Genomic DNA, 25,835 nt, shown 5'->3' with positions numbered 1-25,835 from the left:
GAGACTCAGAGAAGTGAAGTCACTTGCCCAAGAACACACAGCTGCAGAGTGGCAGAGCTGGGAATCAAACCCAGGGCTGCTCAGTCGTAGAGCCTGATGCTCCACTGCTGCTGTGGAGTGAGCAGGTGGTGACAAGACAGCATGGGTGGAGCCTGCTTTAGGTACAGTTTCCTCAAGTTGGGTGAGGGCTGGGGTGGAGCTGTGGGTCTCAGGGGCTTGCCTGGAGATTTGGTTCCTGGACCTGAGCCGAGAGCACTGACCCAGAAGACCTTGGACTCACCTCAGTCTTTAGAGTTACCAGTTGTGGGCTGAGAAACTTTCACATTGGGATACAAAGATAACTGACACACAGTGCTTGTTCTGTGCCAGGCCCCGTTGTGTGCTTATATATCTGAAAATCCTTACAACCCTAGAAGTACTATTATTATGGCTATTTTACACTTGAAGAAACAGAGGCACAGAGAGGTTAAGTCACTTGCTCAAGGTCACACAGCTAGAAAGTGATCGAGCTGAGATTCAAACCTAGAAGCAGGAGCAATGATAGAGGAGAGGTAGGGGCCATCAAACATTGAACTAGATCTTCACACCCACCTGAGCAGGCCTGGCAGAATCAATGTGTAGAAAAACAGAAGTGAGGAAGCTATTTCTATGACATGTGAGGAAAAAAAAAAAAAACATAGCATACAGTATGTACCACTTGTATAAAAAAAGAAAAATATATTCGTGCAGCATCAGAAGGAAATGCACAGGAGACACTGGGAACATTCACTGGGGGTGGACTCAAAAGCAGGGTGGGAGGGAGAATTTTTAACTCTATGTGCCCTTGTAAATTTGGTACTGCGATTACATAGCCAAAAATTGAAACTGAACATTTAGAAATTATGCTTATGCTTATATAAGCAGACTCTCTCTGGGAGGACGCACAAAAAACATTTTTAAAAAAGGAAAAATTTTCTAATGCCATGGCTTGTCTACAGTGGTCCTGAGGAGGGAGGGAACTCAACTTTTCACCACAGGCCGAATGTAAATTTTGAGTTTTCTACTGTTTGAATCAATGCGACACTCCTGGTGCAATGGATAAAGATGAAGTGGGCCCAAAAAAGAGGCAGCTCCACATGCACCGATATGGAAGGAACTCTGAAACGTGGTCAGATAGGCAGCATGGGAAAGTAAAAAAGATCCATTAACTGGAAGCTAAGGAGGAGGAGAGGTCCACTTGCAGACAACCAGACACTTGACACACACAACCGCGCCCAGTGTGGGCAAAAGCTGTACATCTGAGGGGCAGTCTTTCTGCCCACTAGGGTCCTTTCTGTCTTTTTCACTGTGAACATTTTCCTAGACTCACACTGCCCCATCCACCGCCCTGGTTAGGTTATTGCTCTAAATAAGTTACCAGAACTGTGACACATTGAGGCTTTGTGCACGTTTGTGCTGGTGGCCCTTGGATATGAAGTTCAGAGGCACCTGCTATGTAATGAGGGAGACGGGGGCGGGGGGATTGGCAGCCCTGGGGTTCTGTGACCCCAACCGAGGCCAGGGCCAATTCTGCAGTAAATGTCATCTTGGTCCCTGGTTCAGTAAACAAATATTGTGATAAGGTCCCTTTTGGCTCTGCTACTCCAGGGGTCACCTCCCAACTAGGATGGCCTCTCTGGGCTCCACATGGCTGCCCTTCTAAGGCACCCACGTCTTACCCAAGTCACCGCTAACCACGTGTGGCTGCGGCTACCAAGCAACTTCTATTGAATCTTAAAGAATTTCTGTTTTAAAAGACATAAAACATTCCCATCACTGAAGAAAGTTCTCTTGGACAGCACTGCTCTTAGACTGTTTTCAGTGGTTAAATTCTTTCAGTGGGAAGGGAAAGCCACTCCTAGGTTGACGTTAAACATGGTGTTATTTAAGTTTTTACATCAAGACGTTTCCTAGCAAAATAGCAATACATTGTTTTCCGGCTGTGTAATTACTTACCTTAAAATAAAACCAGTTCCTTAAAAAAAGTTGCAAAGTAAAAGCAGTTTCAGTGGCCTGCAAATAAAGGGAGGGCAGGAAATAGGTCTTCACCAGGGCAGGACCAGCCCTGGGCTGGAATCCTAGTCTGGTTTGGCCAGGGTCTGCCTGACACCAGCCTGTTCTAGCAAGTAAGGAGTGGGGGGAGATACATACACCTCCCTTTGGCCCCAGCAACCAGACCTTGGAATATTGGGAGGGGACCTGCTTAACTTTGGCCCCAACCTTCACAGAAAGCAAGCTCTGAGTCCACTGGGCTCTGGATCGAGTCCTGTGGGGTGCTGTTATCCACACCACATCCAGCTCAAGGAGGGTGACTTCTCTCTCCCTTGCAGAGGACTCCTGCCTTCTGCTCACCCCTCCCCCCCCCCCCCCCCCCCTGGCCGCCTTTGGAGGGCGGCCCAGACCCCCCCCCCCCAGCCCATCAGCAGAGCCCTCAAACAGAGTCACAGGACCGCTCCCCTGAGGTTTAGCATCAGTCTTTAATGCTGTCACACTGCACGTTGACAAGTCACACACTTTGGTCTTGTGTTGGCAGTGGCAACTTACAATGAGTCGAAAGGTCTGAGCACCATACTGGCCTGCAAGGAACAGATACTTGTTCCTACATGCCTCCCCCCGCCCCCACCAGGCTCCTTCCGAATTCCGTCAGGGCCCCTTACAGAGAGCAGCAGCTGCCGTGGACTGGTTTCATTTGCGTGCACACCAACTTTACACGGAATCATAAAGACACATTTACAGACGTTCCACGGTGCTCCTGTAATCAGAAGCAAAGGCCCTTTTATCAAAAGGGATTATACCTGGGGCTGTGCAAAATGCAAAAGGATCAGGTCCTTTTGAGAGTCCAGAGTCCATTAAATGAAAAATTACCCGGGCCACTGGTAAATCCCAGGTGTGCCAAAAGATTGCCTTACAGAAAAGGAAAGTGAGCGCACCCAGCCTTGGAGCCAGGGGTTGAGAGGACCCCCTGCTCCGGCCAGGACCCCAGACGCTCGAGGGAGAGGCAGCTGCACAAGTTACTCGCTCACTGGAGGCCGGCTCCCTTGGTCTTGCTGGAACGAGAGAGAGGTATTGCTTGTGGGAGCCGGCCAGGCAGTTCGGCAAAAATAGTCTAGGTTCTCAATTTGAGATGGCAAGAGAAAAGACGGGATTCTTCAGGGGAAGAGTAAGACGTGGGAGACAAATACAGGATAAAACATGAACTGGTTACACAACAGAAACTGAGGAGTGTACAGGACCTGGTAACCAAGAAGGCAGGTCCATACCACGTCTAACATCTGCAAGCAAAGGGACTACAGAGGGATCAAGTCCAGCTCTGGGTCTGCCTCTCCCCCTGGGCAGGGCCTGGGGGAGGAGGGTGTGGGCCCATCCCGGAGGGTGGCAGGACCCAGCGGGGCAGACTGGACTGCCTTTTCCTGCTGTCCCCACCACCTGCCACCCTATCGCTCGAAAAACCACTTAAGTCTAGTGCACGACTTTAAAAGATTGTGTAATATATTCTCTGGAAAACATTCAGCAGTACAAAAGCCCGCCCTGGGCCCTCCCGCCCTCTCGCGGGTCCACAGCTGGTGGAACAGTCTGGAAATCCTTGAGCTCTGGAAAGGTCCCTGGTCAGTCCTTGGGGAACACAGTTGACTATATTGGAAGAACCTGCTCAAGAACGGTTCTTGACGTCTGGGGAATCCTTTCGGGGAAGATCACTTCAAACTCAATAATAAGGTCTCCACGTTTCTCGGGCATTTTGGGGAGAGGAAGTCCTTCTCCAGGAACTTTTCGCCGCATGCCAGGCCTGATGACATCTTTGAATACAACAGGTATGGTCCTGCCGTCCAGAGTTGGGACATTCACTGTACAGCCACACAGAGCCTTGGAAAGCAAATGGACAACATTAGATAGAGAGTAGCTTCGGAAGCTCACATCCTGCCCAGAGACTGTTTAATGTAAGGTAAGCACCATGAGGCCTTTGTAGCTAAGACCCTGCCCCCAGATCCACCCAGGTCACCAGCACAGAAGCTCTGGAAAAACAGAGCCCTGGAAAGTCTTGTTGCTACTGCACCTCCCAAGCCTGGCACACACCAAGAGCTCAGAAATATGTGTCAAGCAAATACTGAACTGTGTCAAAAAGCAGCCTTCTCCCTCCGCAGACGTTGCCCTGCCTAGTGCCTTACCTCCCGAAGGGTGATCCTGGCTGGGTAAATGACATCAGAGCCATCTCTCTTAAAGATATTGTGTGGCTTGTCCTTTAAAACAAAGACGATGTCGGCTGGAATGTTGTTGGAGGTCTGGTCTCCTTCCTTGGGGAAGGTGATTTTGGTCCCTTCTTTCCACCCCCGCTTCACTTCAATGGTCAAGATTTTGTCTTCGTTGCGAATGCTCTTTCCATCAGGGTTCAGCCGCTTATGAGAGATTTTCATTTTCTTGGTACAGCCGCTATAGATCTCTTCAAGTGATACCCTGAGGTCATGGGTGACAGGGGGATCTTGCTTCCTTCGGGTGGGCTCTTGGGCAGGGCGGGAGCGGCCAAAGTTCATGTTGGTGAAGCCACCCATGCCCATAGGGAAGCCTGAGAATGGGTCATCGATGTCCATGCCTTCCTCCCCGTTGCGCTGCCCAAAAAAGGTGTCAAAGGGATTTCGGCCACCGAAGAACTCAGCAAACATGGCGTGAGGGTCTCCATGGAATGTGTAGCTGAAAGAGGTACCGTTAGCACCACCGCTGCTTCCGCCACTGGGGCCACTGCCCTTTAGGCCTGAAAAGCAAAAGCAGAAGAAATCAGATGGCTGGCTAGGAGCTTAGCTCTCCAGGAGCTTTCCTTAAGGAAAAAAGCTTAGGAGCCATTGCGGGAGGAGTTTTTTTAGCCTGTCTGGGAAGAATAACGAAGAACCCCAAGCTTTTACCTCCCACTTGCAGCGGCAAAAACAGAACCCTTACTCCCCAGGGTAGGTAGTTCATTGTGGCATGACAGTAGTGAAAGGCTCAAGCTCTGAGATGGCCATATCTCTTGGGGTCACCCAGGTCCTCACACCTGAGTAACCCATCCTTCCTGCAGTGTTACAAGGAGTACAAAGAATTCACTAACAGATCCGATGAAAAAAGCACAACCCAGGATCAATTTTCACTAAATGTTTACTCTTAAATACTTTAGGGCTAGAGACGAGTGGGGGAGTAGAGATGAAGGTGAAACTGTAAACGGAGACTTTCAAATTCTCACACCCTGGCACTTACTACCACCATTCTTATATAAAAAGTCACTTATTTCTGAAAACCAAGCCCAGAAGCCAGCCTGAGTCATCAACGAGCAACTGGACACCAAGAAAGCTTTCTTTTTCCCTGAAGAGGGCGACCCCGGGGAGGCTGGGCAGAGACAGGCCCCATTGCTCCATACACCTTGACGGCCGACTACGTGCCCGGCACGGCACGGAGCCAAGTAAGCACTTTACAGGGATTGCCTCACTCCACCCTCGGAGAGCTCCGGGAGGTCGCTCGGCTTTAACTGTCACTCTCGTTTGCAGGCTCACTACACGCAGGCTGTGCCCGGCGCTCAGCCAGAGGCCCCGCCCTGCACCTCGCCCTGGTGAGTCTAGGGCCCGCGGGGCCACAATGTCACCACTCAAGCTAGGCCTCCGAACCCTCTCCTTCAGCACCCCGGACCGATCGGGGCCGTGGGCGGAGGCGGGCGCCCAGGGAGAGGCAGTCCCAGACATACTAGAAGCTTCTGGGCGAGCAGCGCAGCCAGGGCTGCTCCTCCCATCGGGCGGCCGCCTATCCGAGAGCGGAGGCCCGTGTGGCCAGAGGGCGGGGGCTACTTGCCCCCGGGGGCCGGGGCGCCCCCCACTCCCCGGGACGCCGCAGCGTGGCCGCTGTGCCTCGGTTTCTCCGCCTGTCAAACGGCGGGGCCGCGCCCCCGGCCGCGAGCGCGCACACTACCTTCCTCCCCATAGCGGTCGAAGATCTCGCGCTTGCGCGGGTCGCTGAGCACGTCGTAGGCCTCGGCGATCTCCTTGAACTTCTCCTCGGCGCCGGGCTCCTTGTTCTTGTCCGGATGGTAACGCAGCGCCTGGCGACGGTAGGCCCTCTTGATCTCCTCATCCGACGCACCGCGGGCCAGGCCCAGCGTCTGGTAATAGTCCTTGCCCATTGCCTGCGCGTACGGCCCGGCCCCCCCGCGCAGCTGTAGCCGTCCCCCGGCTCCGCCGCCGCCCGCTCCCGGAGTCTATATACTCGCCCGGCGGAAGCTTCCAGAGCCCGCCAGCCCCCTCCAGAACCTTCCTCCCCGCCCCCTACGCAGTTTCGACCAATCGCCGCCGCCCAGGCTGCGACGCGCAACATCCGGGGCGTGGCCGCACCGCCAACAGCCCCCTGCGCGCGGCCACGCCCCTTCCCGCTCCGCCCTCGGCGACACCTCCCCGTGGCGCACGCCCCCGGGAGACGGAGGCCCCGCCCACCCCCCGCGGGAACCAATAGAGATCTTGCTTTACTGCTCCTGACGACCCGGCCGGCCGCGCAGCCCGCCCCCTGCCTGGGTCAATAGGTTACGACGCGCTGCTCCGGGAAGGGGCGGGGTCGGAGAAGGCCCCGCCCCTTCCGTAGCAGAAGCAAACGTGCCCGCTCTTAACTCACAGGGCGTGGGAATCAGTTCCTGCCAGGAGTCTCGGGGTGCGGGAGTTACCTAATCTTTCATTGCCCCAGACACCCACCCTGCTTCTGGGACTAAAATTATCCACCCGCCCTCTTCTACCGGCTGTGGGTAGAATGCACTTGGGAGCCCCGGTACTGTCCCTGTCCTCACCTATACAGTACCCTGTAAAGCGAGGTGAGCACCCGGGACCAAAGTTCATCTCCCTGGAGAGGTCTTCTCAGTCCAGCTCCTTAAGTCTTTCAGTTTACCGTATTCTCAAGAACTCCTGCCACTGAAATTTGAAATTACCCTGTTCCTTGGTTTTCATGCTAAATGTCACCCTTCTCCCAGCCTGCGACCACCACGAGGGCAGGGATTGGGTCTTGTCAGTGCTGGGTCTCTAGTGGCAGAAACGTGTCTGGAACCGACGCTTCGTAAATATTCCTGGCTGTTTTTAATACACCTTCTTTTTCCCCTCCCCACTACCTTTATGATTTGGGGGAGACATGGGCGTGTCATACACCTCTCAAGACCTCTGTTTCCTCATCTGTGGGCAACATGATCCCTTTCGGCTCTGAGAGTCTGGGGTGTCTGTGGTCAAGGGCAGGGCTGACGGGGTAAGAAGGCTCAGAAAGGGGTACCACCTGAGAAGGGAAGAGGGGTGGGTAGGTGGTGGTGCCCTGTGAAGGAGAGAGTTTCCTGGAAGAACTGATTGGGAGGTCTGGGCGGTGTGACACTGGCTCTGGAGCCAGACATCCCGGTTTCATTCTTGGTTCCAGCTCTTCCTGGCTGTGTGATCTTGGGCTGGTTACTGAGCCTTCCAGGGCCTTTAGCTTCCTTATCTGTACAATGGGGGTAGTAGTTGTACCTGCCTCATAGGGCTTTGAAGTTGACGTTGATTCAACATTTGTGAAGTGCCCAGGACAGTCCTGGCCTAGAGGAAGTGCTGTCAAAGGGGTGACTAGCCATCTGGTTGAATGGTGGGCTGCTGAGCCACCCGCTTCCTGGCAAAAAGCTTCTGGTAACTACTGCCCTTGTGCAGGCTGGAACTCCTGAGAAAGATGCCATGGCCTTCCCCTGCTGTCTAGCAGGGGGATTCCGGCCATCCCTGGCCACCCCGACCCCAGGGTAACCGTGTCGGTAAGGACTCTGGACTAGGACACACACCAGCTGACCTGGGAGGATGAGTCTGGGCTGGGTGCCCAGGGGCACAGCACTACAGGGTTCCTGAACCAATCATGGAGGGGAGAGAGTTTGAATTTTTTAAAAGCTACATAAACAGATAGCGGAAGAGTCACCATGGGGAAAAACTCAGAGCTTGTGGATTTCCTCACACTTATAAATTTAAGAGTTAACAGATGTGGCAGCCTCCAAGGGTCTTCACATAGCCCTGAGTGGGCCAAAAACATCATGTGAAGGGTGTCCTTGTGTTTAGGGGCAACCTGAGAGCTGGGAACTCTCCCTTCCTTGAGCAAGCCTGGGTCATGTTCAGGAAGTTTTAATTGTTCAAACCCCCCCTCCCAAAAAAGAAAAAAACAAAAACCAAACTCAACATCTCTTCTTATGGCTATGATTCTTTGACCTGGACACTCACTGGGCACTTTGGAATGTTATTGGAAAAGTGGCCTCTGCAGAAATCTCAGCACAGGTTTGAGCTCCCAACTCAGAGAAGAAGAGAAGATGTGATGGGTAGTTGTATGCATCGACTTGGCTAGGCAGTTGTACCCAGTTATTCAATTAAACACTAATCTAAGTGCTGCTGTGAAGGTGTTTTGTAGATGTGGTTAGGTTGACATCTATAATCACTTGACTCTAAGTACAGGACATGACCATTGGTATTGTGGGTGGACCTCATCCAATCAGTTGAAAGGCTTCAAAAGCAAACTGAGGGAATTCCCTGGCGGTGCAGTGGTTAGGGTTCTGCGCTCTCACTGCCGAAGGCCTTAAAAGCAAATACTGAGGTTTCCCTGAGGATGAAGCATCAATTCCTGGCCAAGAGTTTCCAGCCTGCTGGTCTGCCCTACAGATTTCAGACTTGCCTTGCCAGCCCCCACAATCGTATGAGCCAATGCCTGAAATAAATCTCTTAATACACAGACACACTCACAAACACATATATCCTACTGGTTCTGTTTCTTTGGTATCCAATAGAACCCTAATGTAAGAACTAAGCAGGACTTCCCTGGTGGCGCGATGGTTGAGAATCCGCCTGCCAATGCAGGGAACACAGGTTCGATCCCTGGTCCAGGAAGCTCCCACATGCCGCGGAGCAACTACTACTACTGAGCCTGCGCTCTTAGAGCCCACGAGCCACAACTACTGAAGCCTGCATGCCCTAGAGCCCGCGCGCCGCAACAAGAGAAGCCACCGCAATGAGAAGCCCGCGCACCGCAACAAAAAGCAGCCCCCGCTCACTGCAACCAGAGAAAGCCCGCGCGCAGCAACGAAGACTCAACACAGCCAAACATAAATTAAAAAATAAAAAGAACTAAGCAGGTGAGTCTGGAGTCGGTCAGCCTCCGTTGAAATTCTGGACCCACTATTTACTTATTTACTGCCTGTGTGATCTTGCACAACTTGCTCTACCTCTCGAATTGCTAGGTATGTCCTCCATAAAATGGGATAAGGGTAGATCTTACCTCCCAGGGTTGCTCTGTGGATGAATTTGAGAGGGGCCAGGAAATGAACATCATAATAATAGCTAACACTGACATGGTCCTACTCTGTGTCAAGCCGGTTCCAAGCACTGGATCTGTATTAACTCATTTAATCCTGACAATAATCCTATGAGCTTGGACTATCATTACCTCTGTTTTACCGGTAGGGAAACTGAGGCTCTGAGAGGTCATGTGACTTGCCTGAGGTCACCCAGTGAATAAAATGCTGAGGTGTAAAGTGTGTAGCATACTGAGTATTTATGGTAAGCACTCAGCTTATGTTAAGCTGTGATTCAGATGATGATAAAGACTTAATTTTTTTAAAAAAAGCATCGCCATGTTTTTCAACTCTTCTCTTCATGAAAAAGAGCTTCAAAAGCATTACAGCCATACAAGCTAACCATCTTCCCCTGGTGGAATACCCATGTGAAATAGAAACCTATGTTCACATAAAAACCCATGAGCAAATGGTTATCAAGGCTTTATTTGTCATTACCAACAGCCATTAAAACCTAAATATCCTTCAGTGGGTGAATGAATAAACTGTGATCTGGCAACATGATGGAACACTATTCGGCCATAAAAAAAGACTGAGCTACTGACACAGGAAACAATGCAGAGGAACCTCAAATGCATTATGTTAATGAAAGAAGCCAGATTCAAAAGTCTATTTACTGTGTGATTCCATTTTAAAGGACCTCTGGAAAAGGCAAGAGTATTGATGCAGAAATTGGATCAGTGGTTGCCAGGGGCTGGGATCTGCTGCAAAGGGATACAGGGGAATTTGGGGGGATGATGGAAATGTTCTGTATCTTTGACTGTGGTGGTGGTTACATGTCTGTATTTATTCAGAACTGTACACTAAAAAAGGTGAATTTTACTGTATGTAAATTATACGTCAATAAAAAGAAAATAAATCCCATGGACTTAAAAATAAAAATTAAAAAGGCAGACAAGATAGAACTTGGGAAACCTCTCTCTGGGGCTCCTGACACAGTGGAAAGTTGCTAACCAGCCCTGGCTTGTCTGCTATAGGCTTTACCTTCCCTCACACAGCTCTGAATCAGCTTGATCACACACCCAAAAACAAGCCAAGCCAGGTTCCTGGAAGAATCAAGATCCTATCTTACTTGCATGTGGGAAATAGAATTTCCCCTTTGGAAACTGCTCTAAGGGACTTATCACATTTGGCTCAGCAAATACCAAATGTATTTACTTGTCACCATTATGAATCAGCCACTGTGCTGGACAATCTAGCTGTCCCTACCAATAGGTATAGTCAGAGCCGTGGTACAGTGTCATGAATGGCTTGAACAAAGTGGCCAGTCTTCATTCTGAGGGTGGATTTGGTTTCTGCTGGCAGACTGATTACTGGAAGGCAGGTGAGGCCAACAAGGGGTCCTCACACCTGTAATACCCATCAAAAACAAAGGACTTCTTTGCAGGCTGGATCATGCCTTTCTATGCATTTCTTGTAGGTGAGGAGAGGGACGGAAATTATTTTTATGCCTCGGCTGGCACACAGCATAGTAGGTTCACAAAATTATTTGGTGCCTGTTGAGTGAGTTCAGGGGTCAGGGAAGCAGTCTCGAAAGGGAAATTCCAGAATGTTCTGAGTCTGTAGGAATGTGTGTGGAATCTCCAAAAATGACATCTATTTGGACACCAGATGCCTTGCCTAGCTGGAACCCAGTGATAGGGAAGACATGCTTACTCAGACCACATTGGAGAAGCTGGAAATTGGCAGAACTGGCAAAGTAGCAAAACATGGCTGGGTTTTAGGGGTTCAACCCTGCCCCCTCAGCATCTCAGAAGTAGACACCTCAAGTAACTCAACTTCGTACGATTTAAACTTGTGGCCTCTGAGCGAGTGGTCCCCCATCCCCCTCCATGAGGCCAGGGAATGAGGCCTGTCGGTACATAAAGGATCTTAAGATACTGTGAGCCCCACAACTGCTAACAGGAAGAGATCTGTACAAGAGAACGTACAAGTATAAAACACTATGTTTTCATCTGTTTTGCCCAGATAGGCCCGATGAAAAAGGTAATGAATTTCTGAAGACCACAGCCTTAGCTTCCTTTACTTGGAGACAGGGGTCCCCATAAGCTGTAGCTTCAGAAGTCTCTAGAGCCTAACCTGGATGACTAAGTGCTGAGCATTGACTCACCTTCTCCCTGCCCTGCTCTCCTGTGAATCACAGATCTATCTTTGAGGACTTCTCACCATGTCCCTGATGCCAGGCCTCTGAATTCTGAAGGGTTCAACAGTTGATGAAGGCTCAGGGGCAGGGTCTGGAATCAGGAGAAAGTAGATAAGGTGAGGGAGTGTGCCAGGTCCTGTCTTAAGTGTGCATGAGTGTGTGTGTGTGTGTGTGGTGGAAACCAGCCTCCCAGCCTGCTCATGACAATCAATGGAGCAAAAGCATGGCATGACCCCAAACCAGCACTGTCCAGTAGAGCTAGTGTGAGAGGCACAACCATCAGCCACATGCAAGCTGTGTTTGATTTTAAATGTTCCAACAGGCACATTAAAGAAGTAAAAAGAAACAGGGGAATTTAATTTTAATAATGTATTTTAATCCAATATATCCAAAATAATATCATTTCAACGTGTAGTCAACATAAAAGGTGATTAATGAAGTTTTTTGTTTTTTTTTTTTTACATTTTCCTTTTCGTACTAAGTCTTTGAAATCGGTTTGTGTTTTATGTTTACAGCACATCTCAGTTTTGACTAGCCACATTTCAAGGGCTCACTAGACACATGTGGCCGGCGGTGACCATACTGGACCGTGCAGGTAGAGACAAATGTGGCCTCCGTGCCCTACAAGTCGAGCAAGGTGGGGCGGGGGCTTGCATTGAAAAGGGAGTGAAGACAGCCGCAGAATGGTTACAGGTTGGGGGCGGTTCCAGAAGGCTTTTCACCACCCATTTCCCCTTTCCTTTCCTCCCATTCATGACAGATACGGGTCCCCTAGCCAGAAAGGCCTCTCCATCCAGGTGCCCCAGCCCATGCTTCCAACCCCCATCCCTCTCCCGTTGCTCCCCGGTATCCCCCGGGGGCCGCCCACCTCGGAATTCATCCAGTCGAGCTGCCCACCACGTGAACGCTGCCTTCTACGTCACTCAACTGCTAGCTCCCTCCCCCCCCGCCTTGCAGTAACCTTCGCTTCCCTTGGTTTCCACAGCGACGCCACCAAGGGGCGGGGCAGGGGGGCTCGCGGCGCCGAGGCCCCCTTTGATTGGTGGGTAGCCAAGCCCCTTCTTTCTACCGACTCCCCTCCCTCTTGCCCGCGCTCCGCCCCCTCGGTGGGTCTTGCAAGCTGATTGGCTAGCCCCGTGGCGAGAGCGGCTATTTCTCGTTCAGACCTGCCCTGCTGGGCGAGGGCGAAGTGGGCGCCCCGTGCGCTGATTGGCTGGAGGGGCGCGCGCGGCAGGGAGGAGCGGGGCGGACGCGGAGCCGCGGTTAGTCTCGCGGGGAGGTCGTGAGCGTGTGAGGTATCCCTTGCAGTGTTGCGCGCAGGTAGCTGCAGCAGCAGGAGCAGAAGCCGCCGTGTGAGGGAGCCATGAAGCACTCTGAGGTAAGAAACGAAGAAACGGGGGCCGAGCGACCGCCGCAGACCCATTTTTTTCTTCGTGAGACAACGGGAACCCCCCCCTTTCTCGCCCTGTGCTGAGCCGGAAGGCGCAGGCGCAGTAGGCGCGCGTTGTGCCCCGGGGCCACTCGTAAATCGCAGTGCGCATATGCGGGGGAGGTACTTCTAATTCTGCAACCCAGGCTGTTTTGGGGTTGCCTTTTCTTGGGGTCTCTGCAGGACCTGGGAAGCTTACAGGTTCCTTGTAGCTCCCCCTGCGGGATGAGTTGCAGACTTAGGCAGGGGAGGAGCGAGGGTGTGAAACCCTTGCTTCCAGTCTGAGGGTGTCTTGCACAAACCTTGCATCCTGCCTCTGCTTCGGGCTTTGGAAGGGGCTTTGCAATCAGCCCAGAGAGGCTTGATCTTTGGATCCCTTCCTCGCCCGGGGCGTCTCCCTGAGCGGCTTAGGCGGTGAAGGTGTAGCGCCAGTGCTGGCTCCCGCCGACCAGCAAAGCTGATCTTTGTTTTCTGTTAATATAAGAGATCATCTCAGTCAACCTCTGCGTGTCACCGAGGAGAAATCTCACACCCATAACCAGTCTTGAAGTCTAGGTCTTCTGACTCCTAACTCGGGCCTCTTTCCCTTAAAACGAAGTGTTCTGATGCACTTACCGACCTAGCTGATAATATAATGTTAATAATTTAATTAACTATTGCTGCCTTATAAGTAATATTAAATAATAAACTAATTTATTATTAAATTAATAAGGATAATTTGAAGACTGCTTACTTTTGTGCTCGTGAGATTCTGTTACCTTGTTTTCTTATCTTCACACCCCTGTGAGGTAGGAGACTTAATTATTCTTGTTTTTGTAGATGGAGAAACAGTCTCAGAGATGTCAGATGACTTGCTCAAAGGTTCTGAGCTAGTAAATGCAGAACAGAGAGAGAAACTCAGGACTCCAGAGTCTCAGTTGCTAACCACTATGGCATACTGGTCCCCAAATGAAAATGAGCAGGTTGAGAGTTTCTTGTTTTTTTTTTTCCCTTCCCCAATTAAAAAAATTGTGGTAAAATACACATAAAATTTACCTTAACCATTTTTTTTTTTTGCGGTATGCGGGCCTCTCACTGTTGTGGCCTCTCCCGTTGCGGAGCACAGGCTCCGGACGCGCAGGCTCAGCGGCCATGGCTCACGGGCCCAGCCGCTCCGCGTCATGTGGGATCTTCCCGGACCAGGGCACGAACCCGTGTCCCCTGCATCGGCAGGCGGACTCTCAACCACTGCGCCACCAGGGAAGCCCTACCTTAACCATTTTTAAAAGCACAGTTCAGTGGCATTAAGTACGTTCACATTGTTGTGCAGCCATCACCACCATCCATCTCCAGAACTCTGTTCTTTTCATCTTGCATAACTGAAACTCTGTACTCATTAAACACTAACCCCCCTTCTCTTCTCTGCCCAGCCTCTGGCAACTGTCTACTTTCTGCCTCTGTGAATTTGATCATGTTAGGTGGCTCATGTAAGTACAAGGAGAGATTTCTTGTTTTTATTCACCAGTGGAATACCGCTGTTTCTGCCCACCCCCTTTACTACTACTACTATTATTATTACTTTTGGCGGTAATTTACCCAGAATATTTTGAAACCTTTAACCCAGAAGTCCTTAGTCATTTTTGACATGGCTCAGAAATGAGGAGGTAGGATTCAATAATCTCATGCTTCATTCAACTTTATGATTATAGATTGAAGTTCTTCTAATAAAGTTCTCCTAATACAGTTTTCCCTCTCAAGACCTCTGTGCAACCCTGGAGAAAAAGGCACATTCACTTTGAAAGATGCAGGATGGAAGATACGTGTGGTCTCTTACAAAATGGAGTTAGTTTTGCTAGTTGGCAGGCAGATAAAGTAGGCCCCAGAGGACCCTTGGGGTGGGCACTTTTGTTCTGGGAAGCTGGGCACAGCCTGAGGCCCATGGCTTGGACTGGAGGACATGCTCTACTTTACTCAAACCCTTTCCCTCCCAGAAGGAGGGAGGGGCTTCAAACCCACTGTTCAAAGTGACCTTGGAGAAAGAAAATAAAATTGTTAATTTGCTGTGTTCTCTGTTACCATTCTCTGCTAACATTTGCCCAGTGAGCACTGAGGTCATAGCTACAGAGTTTCCGTACAGGAGGAGCAGTTGTCTCCCAGCCCAGTTTGCACAGCACGCCAATCAGCTTATTTTGTTTTTGTTTTTTTAAATTATTATTGGGGTATAGTTGTTTTACAATGTTGTGTTAAGGCCGATCAGCGCTGGATGTTTGTTGCAGACTAATAAAAATGGCAGAGATTCTTTCCCTCACATTTAACAGTTTGAGAAAAGGTGTCAATTATCCATAGCAAAGAATGTATTTCTGTTGGGGACTAAGTCCATCCTTCCACCCCCAAGCGACCCCCTATCCACTGAGTGATTAACAGCCACCAGAAAGACCTTTTTGACTCTGAGAGAGACCTTGGAGACTATGACGTGTAATTTACAAGCGATAGAGATGCTGCTCAGAAAGGTGCAGGACTTGCTCAGTGACACAGTGAGTTAGTGAGGGTTGATATCTGATGTTTTTGGCAGGTAGGATTCCAGCTGGCGGGGAGATTTGCTGCTGCTGTGATGACAGTTTGCTGACACTGCCATTCTCCCTTCTATGGTCTTGAGAGGATGATGTGTCCCTTCAGTGGCCTAATTGAGACAAAGCAGGTAGAACAGGTGACTCTCGGGCTTTGGCTGAAGCAGTTCCTCGGAAGGCAGAGCAGGCCTTGGGATTGTCTTGGGATCAGAGCAACGTTGATGAGGGAACTGCTTATCCGAGGCTATAGGATTTTTTTTTTTTTAATTTTGTTTTGCCATTGCAGATGAGAGGTCAAAGTAATGATCCCAGTAGCAGCTCAAAAATAGTTGCTATATCTTGTGAGTCTGTTAATTCCTAGAATGATCAGTCCCTCTCAGCCTTCTTGGGCCCAGGTCACTGCCCATTTCCCACAGCTGGGTTCCCGGAGGCAAGGCAGTCCCCACTGCCCCATTTAGGATCTTCCACCCCCTCCCCCCCAAAAAAGGGTAGCTCTGTTGGTTCTCATCTTGTGAATAATCCTCGACCAATACGGTTCTTGCTTCAGTTTTCTCCACAGGAGTAAGTATGCGAAAGTTCTGGAAGCAAGAGTTCTGGTCAAGAGGCAATTGTTTAGAGCCGGAAAACTGGGTGGAAGGTGAAAATTAAGGAGAACGTAGACTCATGTGTAATGGTGCCATAGGTGCATGGGCTTTGGACAGGCCTGGCTCTGCCACTCACTAAATAATTGTGACCCAGCGCAGGTTACTTAATCTCTCTGAGCTCCTTGGAGCAAAATCTGTTTAATTGTGACAGCAAAGGCCAGCAATAAAGAACATTATGAAATTGCTGGAAATGTATCCTCAAGGGGTATGCATAAAATGAGAGGTGCTACATGTAGCTCTGGTTCATTTATTTTAACTGTTGTGCACGATTCCATTATATGAAAAACAATCTAGTTTGATTTCCTGGTCCTTTAATAAATCTCCGAACATCCTGTAGAGTGGAAAAAAAGCAAATAGCAGAAGATTTTATAAATTTAAAAAACATGCCAAATGAGACTTATGTGTGTTGTTTATGGACATATACCTAATTAAAGGATAAATTGTAATATGAGATGAGAAATGTATGGAAATTACACAGTAGTTAGAGGAACCGTTGCTTGGGTAGAGATGGAGGGGGAGGAAAAGGCATAGGGAAGGTTTCAGCTATTTTTTTTTTTTTTAAGGGAATCTGATGTAAATAGAGTAAAATATAAATATCTGTTTAACCTGGGAGGTGGCATCCTAAGTGTCTGTTGTTTCCTGTACTTTTTTCTTCTGAATTCTTGTGTCCTTCTGAAGTAGAAGGTGAGGGATAATTTGGGTTCTTTTGGCCATCAAGCGCTGTTTTAATATGCTGGTCTCTGACTTTTGCACTTAAATTTGGTGCCTGTTTGCAGGAAAGTGTTGTGCTCTGAGTTGGGGCTTGTTTGATCTCTCATTCACACTTTCTGCAGGCTGCATCCAGCAGGCCTTCAGAAAACGCTTTTGGGATTGATTTTGCGTTTGCAGGCAGGATGGGAACCCAGTTATGATCCCCCTCTTTCTGGGTTACTTTTTGTTGCTGGATAATAATATCAGCGACAGGGCACACTTCTCATGTCCTTCCAAAAAGCCTGAGAGGTGGGTACTCCTTGTCTCTTCGTTTTGTGGATAAAGAACCAGAGGCTCAGAATGGTGAAGGAACTTGTCCAAGATTACAGCATAGTGGAGACAGGATCCAGACCCAGGTCTGTCTGATTCCTCATCCGTAGAAGAGCCAGAGCCGCGGCATTGTTGGTGATGCTGGCAGTGCTGGTAATAACAGCGACCAGAGTTTACTGAGTCCTGTGAACACCTGATCCGGTGGGCACCAGTGTTAACTTCTACTTTACAGGTAAGGAAACTGAGGCTCAGAGAAGTCGGTTAAGTTGCTCAAGGTCACAGAGCCAGGAAGCAGTGGAGCTGGGCCTTGGCCTCCGGTTTGCCTGACTCCATTGGCGGGGCCTGGGTGGAGGAGGTGGGCGGGAGAAGCTGAGTGCTGGGTGTGGCTGGGCGGGTGCAGGGCAGGGCAGCTGTTAGAGCCCGCTGGTGGGACACTGGGGTGTGGACGGGGAACCCTGAGCCTAGCGGAACCTCTTGAATAACTGGTTCCTGAGGAGTGAAAAAGGTGGAGGGTTGACAGCCCTGCGTGGAGGGGTGGGGACTGTGCTCCCCAAAGACTACCTGTCTTGTTAACGCAGTTGAGTTTGTTTGGGAAACCCTGTACTTTCACTGACAGCCTTGGCTGGATGAGGATGAGAAAAGCCCGAGACCTTGGGCTGGTTGGTCAAGTTCAGGTGAGGTCTTAACAGCCTCTTGCTCATATCGACAGTGGTAGCTGAGGATGTTTTAATAACCTGGGCACAGCCAGAGCGTCGTGATGAAAGCCGCCACTGATACAGTGCTCACTCTAAGTGCTTTTTATCAATTAACTCATTTACCCCTCACAGGAAACGCATGAAGTTGGTACTATTCTTTTCCTTTTTTTTTTTTTTTTAAATTTTAAGTTTATTTTTGGCTGCATTGGGTCTTCTTGCTGCACGTGGGCTTTCTCTAGTTGCGGCGAGCGGGGGCTGCTCTTCGTTTCGGCGCGCGGGCTTCTCATTGCGGTGGCTTCTCTTGTTGCGGGGCACGGGCTCTAGGCACGTGGGCTCAGTAGTTGTGGCTCGCAGGCTCTAGAGCGCAGGCTTCAGTAGTTGTGGCGCACGGGCTTAGTTGCTCCCTGGCATGTGGGATCTTCCCAGACCAGGGATCGAACCGGTGTCCCCTGCATTGGCAGGCGGATTCTTAACCACTGCACCACCAGGGAAAGTCCTCTTATCCCTATTTGACAGATGGGGAAACCAGGGCCCAGAGGAGCGAAGAGATGTACCCCAGGTCACACAGCTAGTGAGCAGCAGAGCCTGGGTTCTACTAGATTCAAAGTGGGCTTCACTGTGGGTTGGCCCAGGCATTCATGCCCTGAGGAAGGAATGATGTGTGGCCGAGTGGCCGTGGCCTTTGCAAGCCACTGGGTCTGCTCTCGGGACAGTTTCTTAACTGTCTCGGGACATTTCAGTTTTCTCATCCATGAAGCCAGGATAAAGACACCTGTCTCGGAGGGCCACTGAGGAGAGTGAAGTGCCCAGCACGCTTCCTGGCCCATCGTCAAGGTATAAATCATTAGGCGGATAACGATAAATGGTTAGGTGGATAAAGACAGATCTGCATCAGTGATGCCACCTGAAATGCTTTCTGCATGTGTCCTTTTTTTTTTTTTAATTTTTAAAATTAATTAATTTTATTTTTGGCTGCGTTGGGTCTTCATTGCCGCGTGTGGGCTTCCTCTAATTGGGGCTACTCTTTGTTGCGGTGCGTGGGCTTCTCATTGTGGTGGCTTCTCTTGTTGCAGAACACGGGCTCTAGGCGCATGGGCTTCGGTAGTTGTGGAGCACAGGCTCAGTAGTTGTAGCTCGCGGGCTCTAGAGCATAGGCTCAGTAGTTGTGGTGCATGGGCTTATTTGCTCCGCGGCATGTGGGATCTTCTTGGACCAGGGCTCAAACCAGTGTCCTGTGCATTGGCAGGTGGATTCTTAACCCCTGAGCCACCAGGGAAGCCCTGCATGTGGCCTGTTTTGAACGCATCATGACTTGTCAGTGAACAAGGCCCATGGAGATGGATTCTTGCTAAACAGTATGCCCAGAAGATGGAGGAAGAAGCCCAGATGCCAAAGATCCTTTCTGATATAACATCACGTACACTAAAGTCACATTTTGGGATGATCTGCTCCGTCCTCCTCTATGGGATGACCCTCAGTGAGGTCAAAGCCCAGTCAGAACCCACCTTTTTCTTTTTCGTATTTTGGCCGTGCTGCGCAGCACGCGGGATGGTTCCTCAACCAGAGATTGAACCCGGGCCTCCGCAGTGAGAGTGCCAAATCCTAATCACTAGGCCACCAGGGAACTCCCCAGAACCCACTTTTTAACTTTTGTGACAAAGAACCATCCCAAGAGGCAGGTGCTCACAGTGGGCCTGGTCTTCTGATGCCTGCCACAGCCTTCATACTCACAAGTGCACCACTTCTGTTCTTGCCCCTCCTGGCTGTGTTCCCCACCTAGCAGCAGCCAGAGGGTCTCTCCCGTGTAGCGGGGAGGATCTTAGCACTCCCCGCCTGAAAACACTCCCCTCAGAGTCTTCTGGTCCTCCTCTACCCCCTGCTCTGCTCACTCATTGCTGTACTGCTTTTGTCTCAAACATCTACATCCACATCCCTGCCCTGTGCACAGGCTCTTCCCTCAGCCAGAAATGATCTTCCCTCTGTTTTTTCCCATGCCTGCTCCCTTCTTGTTTTTTTGTCTTTTTAAAAAAATACATTTATTTATTTATTATTTTTGGCTGCACTGGGTCTTATTTGTGGCACGTGGGATCTTTCATTGCGGTGTGCGGGCTCTTCATTGCAGTGAGTGCGCTTCTCTCTAGTTGTGGCACATGGGCTCCAGAGTGTGCGGGCTCAGTAGTTGCGGCGTGCAGGCTTAGTTGTCCCGTGGCATGCGGGATCTTAGTTCCCTGACCAAGGATCGAACCCGCGCCCCCTGCATTGGAAGGCGGATTCTCAACCACTGGACCACAAGGGACATCCCTGCTCCCTTCTTGTTATTGAGAGCCCAGCTTCAGCGTCTTTCAGAGAGGCCTTCCCTGACCATCCTGTCTGGAGTGTGACCCCTGCACTCTATTCCTCTTCTCTGGCCCTCCTTGGGCTGTGGTTGTGTTTTCATTTGGGAACTTGATGGTCTTTCTACCCCGACAGATTCTGAGCTCCCTGAGGGCAGGGGCTCTTGGTGTCTTGTTCCTGCAGCTTCCGGATGGGTAGATGAATGCGTCTTCTCCCTGCGGTCAGGCTCACAGGGAGTAGCAGAAGGGTGAGTGGGGGCCTGCTGCAGGCACCTGGGTGAGTCCAGTGTTGCATGTGTTGGGCTCAGGTGGCCCCGTGCGACCTGTCCTTAGTGGTCCCAACCTAGGGAAGTTGGCTTTACGGGGTGGTCGTAAGCCCTGGGTCCACCCTGGCCACAAGTGTCTTGTTCCCTGTTGTCCTCCTCCTTCTGGAACCTGGGCATGCTGAGACGGGAGCTTCCAGGACTGCACGTGGGCCTGCCCGTCATTGTTGCACAGGTCGCTAGCAGGTTCTGCTGGTCTGGACACTCTTCCATGGTGGACTCTGCTCACTTGTTTTCCGGTCCATCGTCTATTTATTAGTTCATTCCTTCCAACATATATATATATATATATATATATATATATATATATTTTTTTTTTTTTTCCTCTATACCTGTCATACGCAGGAATACTGGGCTGAACGAACCACAGCCTCTCCCCTCAGGGTGTCTTCATCTAAGCTGAGGCCTGAAAGAGGAGGTCTTCTGGGAAGGGATGAGAACAGCTTGTGCAGAGGCCTGGAGGCCAGACTCCGTGGTTGTCCCACGTCTAGAGATGAGGCTGGCCAGGCAAGCCTTTGTAGACACCCAGACACCTGTGGACTTTGTCCCAACGGTGATGGACGTTTCTTTTTCCTGTTGATTTTACCTAAAAGTTTAACTTTCAGAGGGCAGTTTATTGCTAAGTCCTTGGGGGGGGGTCCCTCCCACTATGGTGTGTGTTATGTAAACATGAGGGAGAGTTCTCATTACGGACAAGGGCGCTGTGGGTGGTGTTTGGGGCTCACCCCACCCCACCCCCCACGCCCAGTCCCACGGTTACTTAGAGATGGGCCACGAGCGTCTCCCAGCCATCTGGGGGATAAAGGGCCTCTCAGTAGCTTGTGGGGATTGGCAGGCTGGCACAGTCCTGTCCCTGCTCGAACCAGGCTCTTATGTAAGCAGAAGTCATGGGCCATTCAGGCAGCCCGGGAGACTGCAGGGTTTGTGCCATCTCCCAGGGCCTTGTGAATTCTTTTTTTTCCCTCTTTAAAAGGACCAGGGAGCACTGGCTGGGGACAATGCCGGTTGTGTGGGAACTGGGCCTGAGGGAACGGTGCCTGTCCTCAGGGTGGGAGTGGATCTCTCAAGTTGGCGGGGAGGGCAGTTTAACCCTAGCATTTGGGGCTTTATAGAGCAGCAGGAAGCAGGCTGAACTTGAGGGGGTCCAAGAGCTGCAGCTTGCAGTCTTGTGAGGAGAAGCTGTCTCCCAGGACACCTCAAGAAGCTAACTCAGAAGGAGAAGGGTGGGTTGGGGGAGTTGCCGAATTGATGCTTCTCAGGAGGTGGGGTTGAGGGAGCATGTCTTTTTGTGCGTGAGGGTAATAGCAGAATTCTTGGGGAGATACGTAGAGTCTGAAACAGTGTATTGTTGAATCCTCTCCACTGCAGAGAATCAAGTCTCATGGAATCTCCTGGCTGGAGGTGGGATCCACAGAGGACGAGCTGGGGTTGAGGCCGGGGAAATCCCAGTGCTGGGACAGTCTCTGGAGAGGTGGCTGTCCTCGTCCTGTCAGCGAATCCCGTCATTCAGGTCTCAGCTCGAATGTCACCTCCTCTGAAGGGCTCCCTCTGACCCACCCAGGCCACACTTGTCAGCCCTCCTGTTTCGGTTCTCCGCGTAGCACTTAGCACCTTCTGATAGCTGTTTGTGTGAGGTTCTCCTCTGTCACCCTGACGTGGATCTAGTTATTGTGTGTTTGCCTGTTAAGAGACCTACACATACAGGCAGGGCGGGCTCACGCAGTTCGCTAGGCACATCGTCCATGCCCGCGCAAAAGGCACTGCAACCCAACGAGCAGGAGGGTCCCAGGAGGGTGCCTCACGCTTTTGGGGTGCCTGGCCGTTCTCTGGAACCCCTGGGTTTGGCCGTGAGCATGTGTAGCTCTGGTGCGTTAGTGTGGGCTTCTGCTCATCTTTCGGTACTTTGGAATTTGGCCATTTTTTTCCCCCCATTTTTGACCCAGAGTTACTTGAACTCTGAGTTTTCATGTAAGGATGAGATGGGGATCCTGTAGGAAGCGCCGACCGCGACCGACAGGCCCCAGTAATATCTCCTGCCAGGCTCATCCAGGCGCCATCTGAGAAGTGGGCCCGGGAACTGTGCACATTCTGAACACCACATCCTGGCTCACCTGGGGCCCCTAGATGGCACCATTTCCAGTCTCTCCAGCTGGTCCTGGAAACCTGCACCATCCGGGAGAAAGCATGGGGAAGGGTGTCTTTGTGAAGATGCCGGGACTCATTTCCCCTTACTTCACTTCCCTGTCTCTTGCCAGAGCCAGCAGAGCCGAGCGAGCTGAGACCTGTGGGGCTGGGAGAGGCTCGGAGGGCCTTGGCCTGTGGAGACAACCAAGGTGTCTCCTGCACCCCTCTCTCAACAGCTGCAGCAGAGTATTTTCTCTTAAACTACCTTACCCTTTATAGACGTGGCTAGGCCTGTTAAATATTCCAGAAACCCTGCCTTCCTCTGCCAAAATCCTCTTTCACTTGTTACTACTCTCCTCTCTTTGTCCCAAGACGTGCATGCATTTTTTTCCCTTTGGCATTTTCATGTTCCTTAAGTTGGGATACATCTTACGATTTGTGTCTACCTATTTATTTAAAATTTATTTATTTTTGTCTGCATTGGGTCTTCGTTGCTGCGCGCGGGCTTTCTCTAGTGGCCGTGAGCGGGGGCTACTCTGTTGCGGTGCGCGGGCTTCTCATTGTGGTGGCTTCTCTTGTTGCGGAACAAGGGCTCTAGGCACGTGGGCTTCAGTAGTTGCGGCACGTGGGCTCAGTAGTTGTGGCTCACGAGCTCTAGAGCTCAGGCTCAGTAGTTGTGGCGCACGGGCTTAGTTTCTCCGCGGCATGTGGGATCTTCCCAGACCAGGGATTGAACCCGTGTCCCCTGCATTGGTGGGCAGATTCTTAACCACTGCACCACCAGGGAAGTCCCTCTACCTATTTATTTTATGTTGACATATGTGTCGTTCCCCCCCCCACCCACAAATGGCAGCTTGTTTTGAATCAGTGGCACTTTAGATCTAGGAATTAGGGTGTCTTTTTCACTGCTTGCCACCTTCATGCTCTAATCAAAGCCATCAGGGTCTCAGGCCTGCCGTCTCTGCTTCCATGTTTGTCCTCAGCAGCGAGAGGGCTCCTTCTCAAACCAGACCAGGTTGTGGCACTCCAGCAACTTCCCATCACTGGACGCTCAAACCCAAAGTACTTGTCTTGGCCTCCACTCCAGCTTCCTCCACAGCTGCGTGCCCTCAAGTACGCTGTACTCCAGTCTTTTGATGTTCCTGAGCCCTGCCAAGCTCTGTGCTGCCTCAGGCCTTTTGCACTTTCCTCGGGGAGCCTCATGCTGGCTCAAATCGCATTTCCTTAGAGAGGCCTTTCCTGACCACCTCCTGTGGCCCTCTGGGCTCCCTGCCCAGCTCTTTTCTTCCAGCATCTGGTACACCCTGACCTCATGTTACATAACAGATTCTTTGCCCATGTTCCCCTTGAGCGTGAGCAGGCCCAGTCGGGGGGGGGGGCTTGGCTATTGTATCCCAGCACCTGGATCACCGCCCAGCATGCTACTGTCACACCTAGGTCTTTCTGTTCATCATCGAGCCCAGCCCCTAGCACGGGCCTGGCATATCAAGGGCTCAGTTTGCTCAGCAGATGAAGAACAGGAACTTCTCAGTCAGCAGAAAAGGCTCTTGGGGGGTTCCAGATGACCTCCACATGTGGTTGAGTCCTTTGCAGGTCTTTGTGTAGCAAGCACGTCCTAGCTCTCCTTGGGCACCGGACACTGTTCCCAGGGCTCTGTGAGTTCCCTGGCCTGGGCCTGGCGTCTCCGAGGAGCACAGGGAACAGGATTGCCCTGCAGTAGGTGGCCGCAGCCATCCTTGGGTAGAGCCCTCTGGCTCATGTACTAGAAGGTCTGATGGGCTTGCTCAGAGGTCCTCTGGGCCATGTAGAGCCTTGGAAGACGGGCGGCGCCTGGGCCTGAGACTGGACTGGGAGGTGGGGTCTGGGCCTCCCACCCTGACTGGGTAATGCCTGCCACACTGTATGCTCTTGGGGACCTGCATGGGGGTGAGCAAGTAAGCAACACCAGGCCTTGGGGACCAGGTCCTGTTGCCAGTCCCTGGGACCAGGTCCCAAGTCACTGCTTTCAGAAAAACAGTGGAGTGGTGCCTAATGGGCTAGTCAGCTGGAAGATCCTTACAGATATTTTTGATACTAGATCACTGTGAGACTTTGGGCCAGTAACTGGGAAGGAGTTCCCAGAATTGGGATTTTTTTTTTTTGCTTTAACAAAACTGTCCATTCTCATCTGCTTATTTATGTGAACTGGGTTTCTTAGTGTTTACTTTAAAAAAAAGAAAACAAAGAAATGTCAGAATAAAAGCTGTAGCTCATTCTAGCAATAAGAAATATTCACCTTGGCTACGTGAACTAATTGCGAAAAAGGGTGCCTCCATCCCACTGAGAGAGGCAGTGCCAGTAACTTACTGTTTATGGTTAATGTTTAGTAACAGTTGTTGATGATTTATGATGTATGTTTATGATGTATGTTTAGCAGATACTGTAATGATAACTCATCCTGAAGGATGTTCTCTTTACACGTAGAGCCTTAGGTCCTGAAAATGTTTTTAAGAAATTTAATTTCAATTTGAGGAATAGGTAGGATGCTCAGTAATAACCTTCAATCACAAGCGTGTATTTGGATACAATTCCATGGGGGAGGGGAAGAGGAACAGAATTCAACTTCAAGGCAAAAAAGGAGCAAATATGAAAGAGCTTGTTTATAGCTTTTTCCTTTTAAAGGAAATGATGGTAGGTATGATATTACTCAAGTATTTAGACTCTGGTGAGATTTAACAGAGCCCCGTAAATGTTTACATAAAATTTGCAATATCTACAGTTGGCCAGAAGCGACATCTTTTGCAACTATTCAAGCTCAGGTAAAAAATACTAGGTGTCGGGCTTCCCTGGTGGCGCAGTGGTTGAGAGTCCGCCTGCCGATGCAGGGGACACGGGTTCGTGCCCCGGTCCGGGAAGATCCCACATGCCGCGGAGCGGCTGGGCCCGTGAGCCATGGCCGCTGAGCCTGCGCGTCCGGAGCCTGTGCTCCACAGCGGGAGAGGCCACAACGGTGAGAGGCCTGCGTACCGCAAAAAAAAAAAAAAAAACCAAAAAAACCCCCAAAATGTTAGGTGTCAACTTAGAAATCTTTTTTGGCGGGGGGGGGACATGAAATTTGCAAAATTACTTGAGGGATACATGACCAAAAAGTGTTCGAAGAGCGCTGAGTTTGCTCGCTTACAGATGTTTTCATGTGATCCCAGGGAGGAGGAGTGGTGTTTTTCAGTGAGCTGGATCTCTTTGGGGATGTTCA

The 25,835-nt window shown here is 50.6% G+C and overlaps 2 protein-coding genes across 2 annotated transcripts in view; one reads left to right on the top strand and one right to left on the bottom strand.

The window, feature by feature from the left end:
* Positions 1-2,476: 2,476 nt before the first annotated feature.
* DNAJB1 (DnaJ heat shock protein family (Hsp40) member B1) lies at positions 2,477-6,281 on the bottom strand. The gene is made up of 3 exons (XM_029218860.1): positions 5,941-6,281; positions 4,182-4,762; positions 2,477-3,879 (listed from the first exon to the last, which is right to left on the bottom strand). The coding sequence occupies exons 1-3, from the start codon at positions 6,149-6,151 to the stop codon at positions 3,649-3,651; spliced, it is 1,023 nt and encodes a 340-aa protein (XP_029074693.1). The 5' UTR covers positions 6,152-6,281; the 3' UTR covers positions 2,477-3,648.
* A 6,450-nt stretch (positions 6,282-12,731) lies between these two features.
* TECR (trans-2,3-enoyl-CoA reductase) overlaps positions 12,732-25,835 on the top strand; it is a 28,047-nt gene continuing 14,943 nt past the window's right edge. Inside the window, exon 1 of the mRNA XM_029217968.1 lies at positions 12,732-12,867. Within this exon, the coding sequence (XP_029073801.1) occupies positions 12,853-12,867 (15 nt within the window). The 5' untranslated portion in view covers positions 12,732-12,852. The remainder of the gene's footprint in view (positions 12,868-25,835) is intronic.

This window comes from Monodon monoceros, unplaced genomic scaffold (assembly GCF_005190385.1).
Source record: "Monodon monoceros isolate NGI ecotype Baffin Bay Population unplaced genomic scaffold, NGI_Narwhal_1 Super_Scaffold_12, whole genome shotgun sequence".
Taxonomy (NCBI): Eukaryota; Metazoa; Chordata; class Mammalia; order Artiodactyla; family Monodontidae; genus Monodon; species Monodon monoceros.
This window is presented reverse-complemented; position numbering and strand designations above follow the sequence as displayed.

Bases quoted from the DNA above. Each gene is read 5' to 3' on its own strand.
- DNAJB1 (XM_029218860.1), bottom strand. From the start codon at position 6,151: ATGGGCAAGGACTATTACCAGACGCTGGGCCTGGCCCGCGGTGCGTCG. The intron at 4,763-5,940 runs GTAGTGTGCGCG...TTTGCTTTTCAG, and splicing joins CGACCGCTATGGGGAGGAAG to GCCTAAAGGGCAGTGGCCCC. The intron at 3,880-4,181 runs GTAAGGCACTAG...TTGCTTTCCAAG, and splicing joins CCAGGATCACCCTTCGGGAG to GCTCTGTGTGGCTGTACAGT.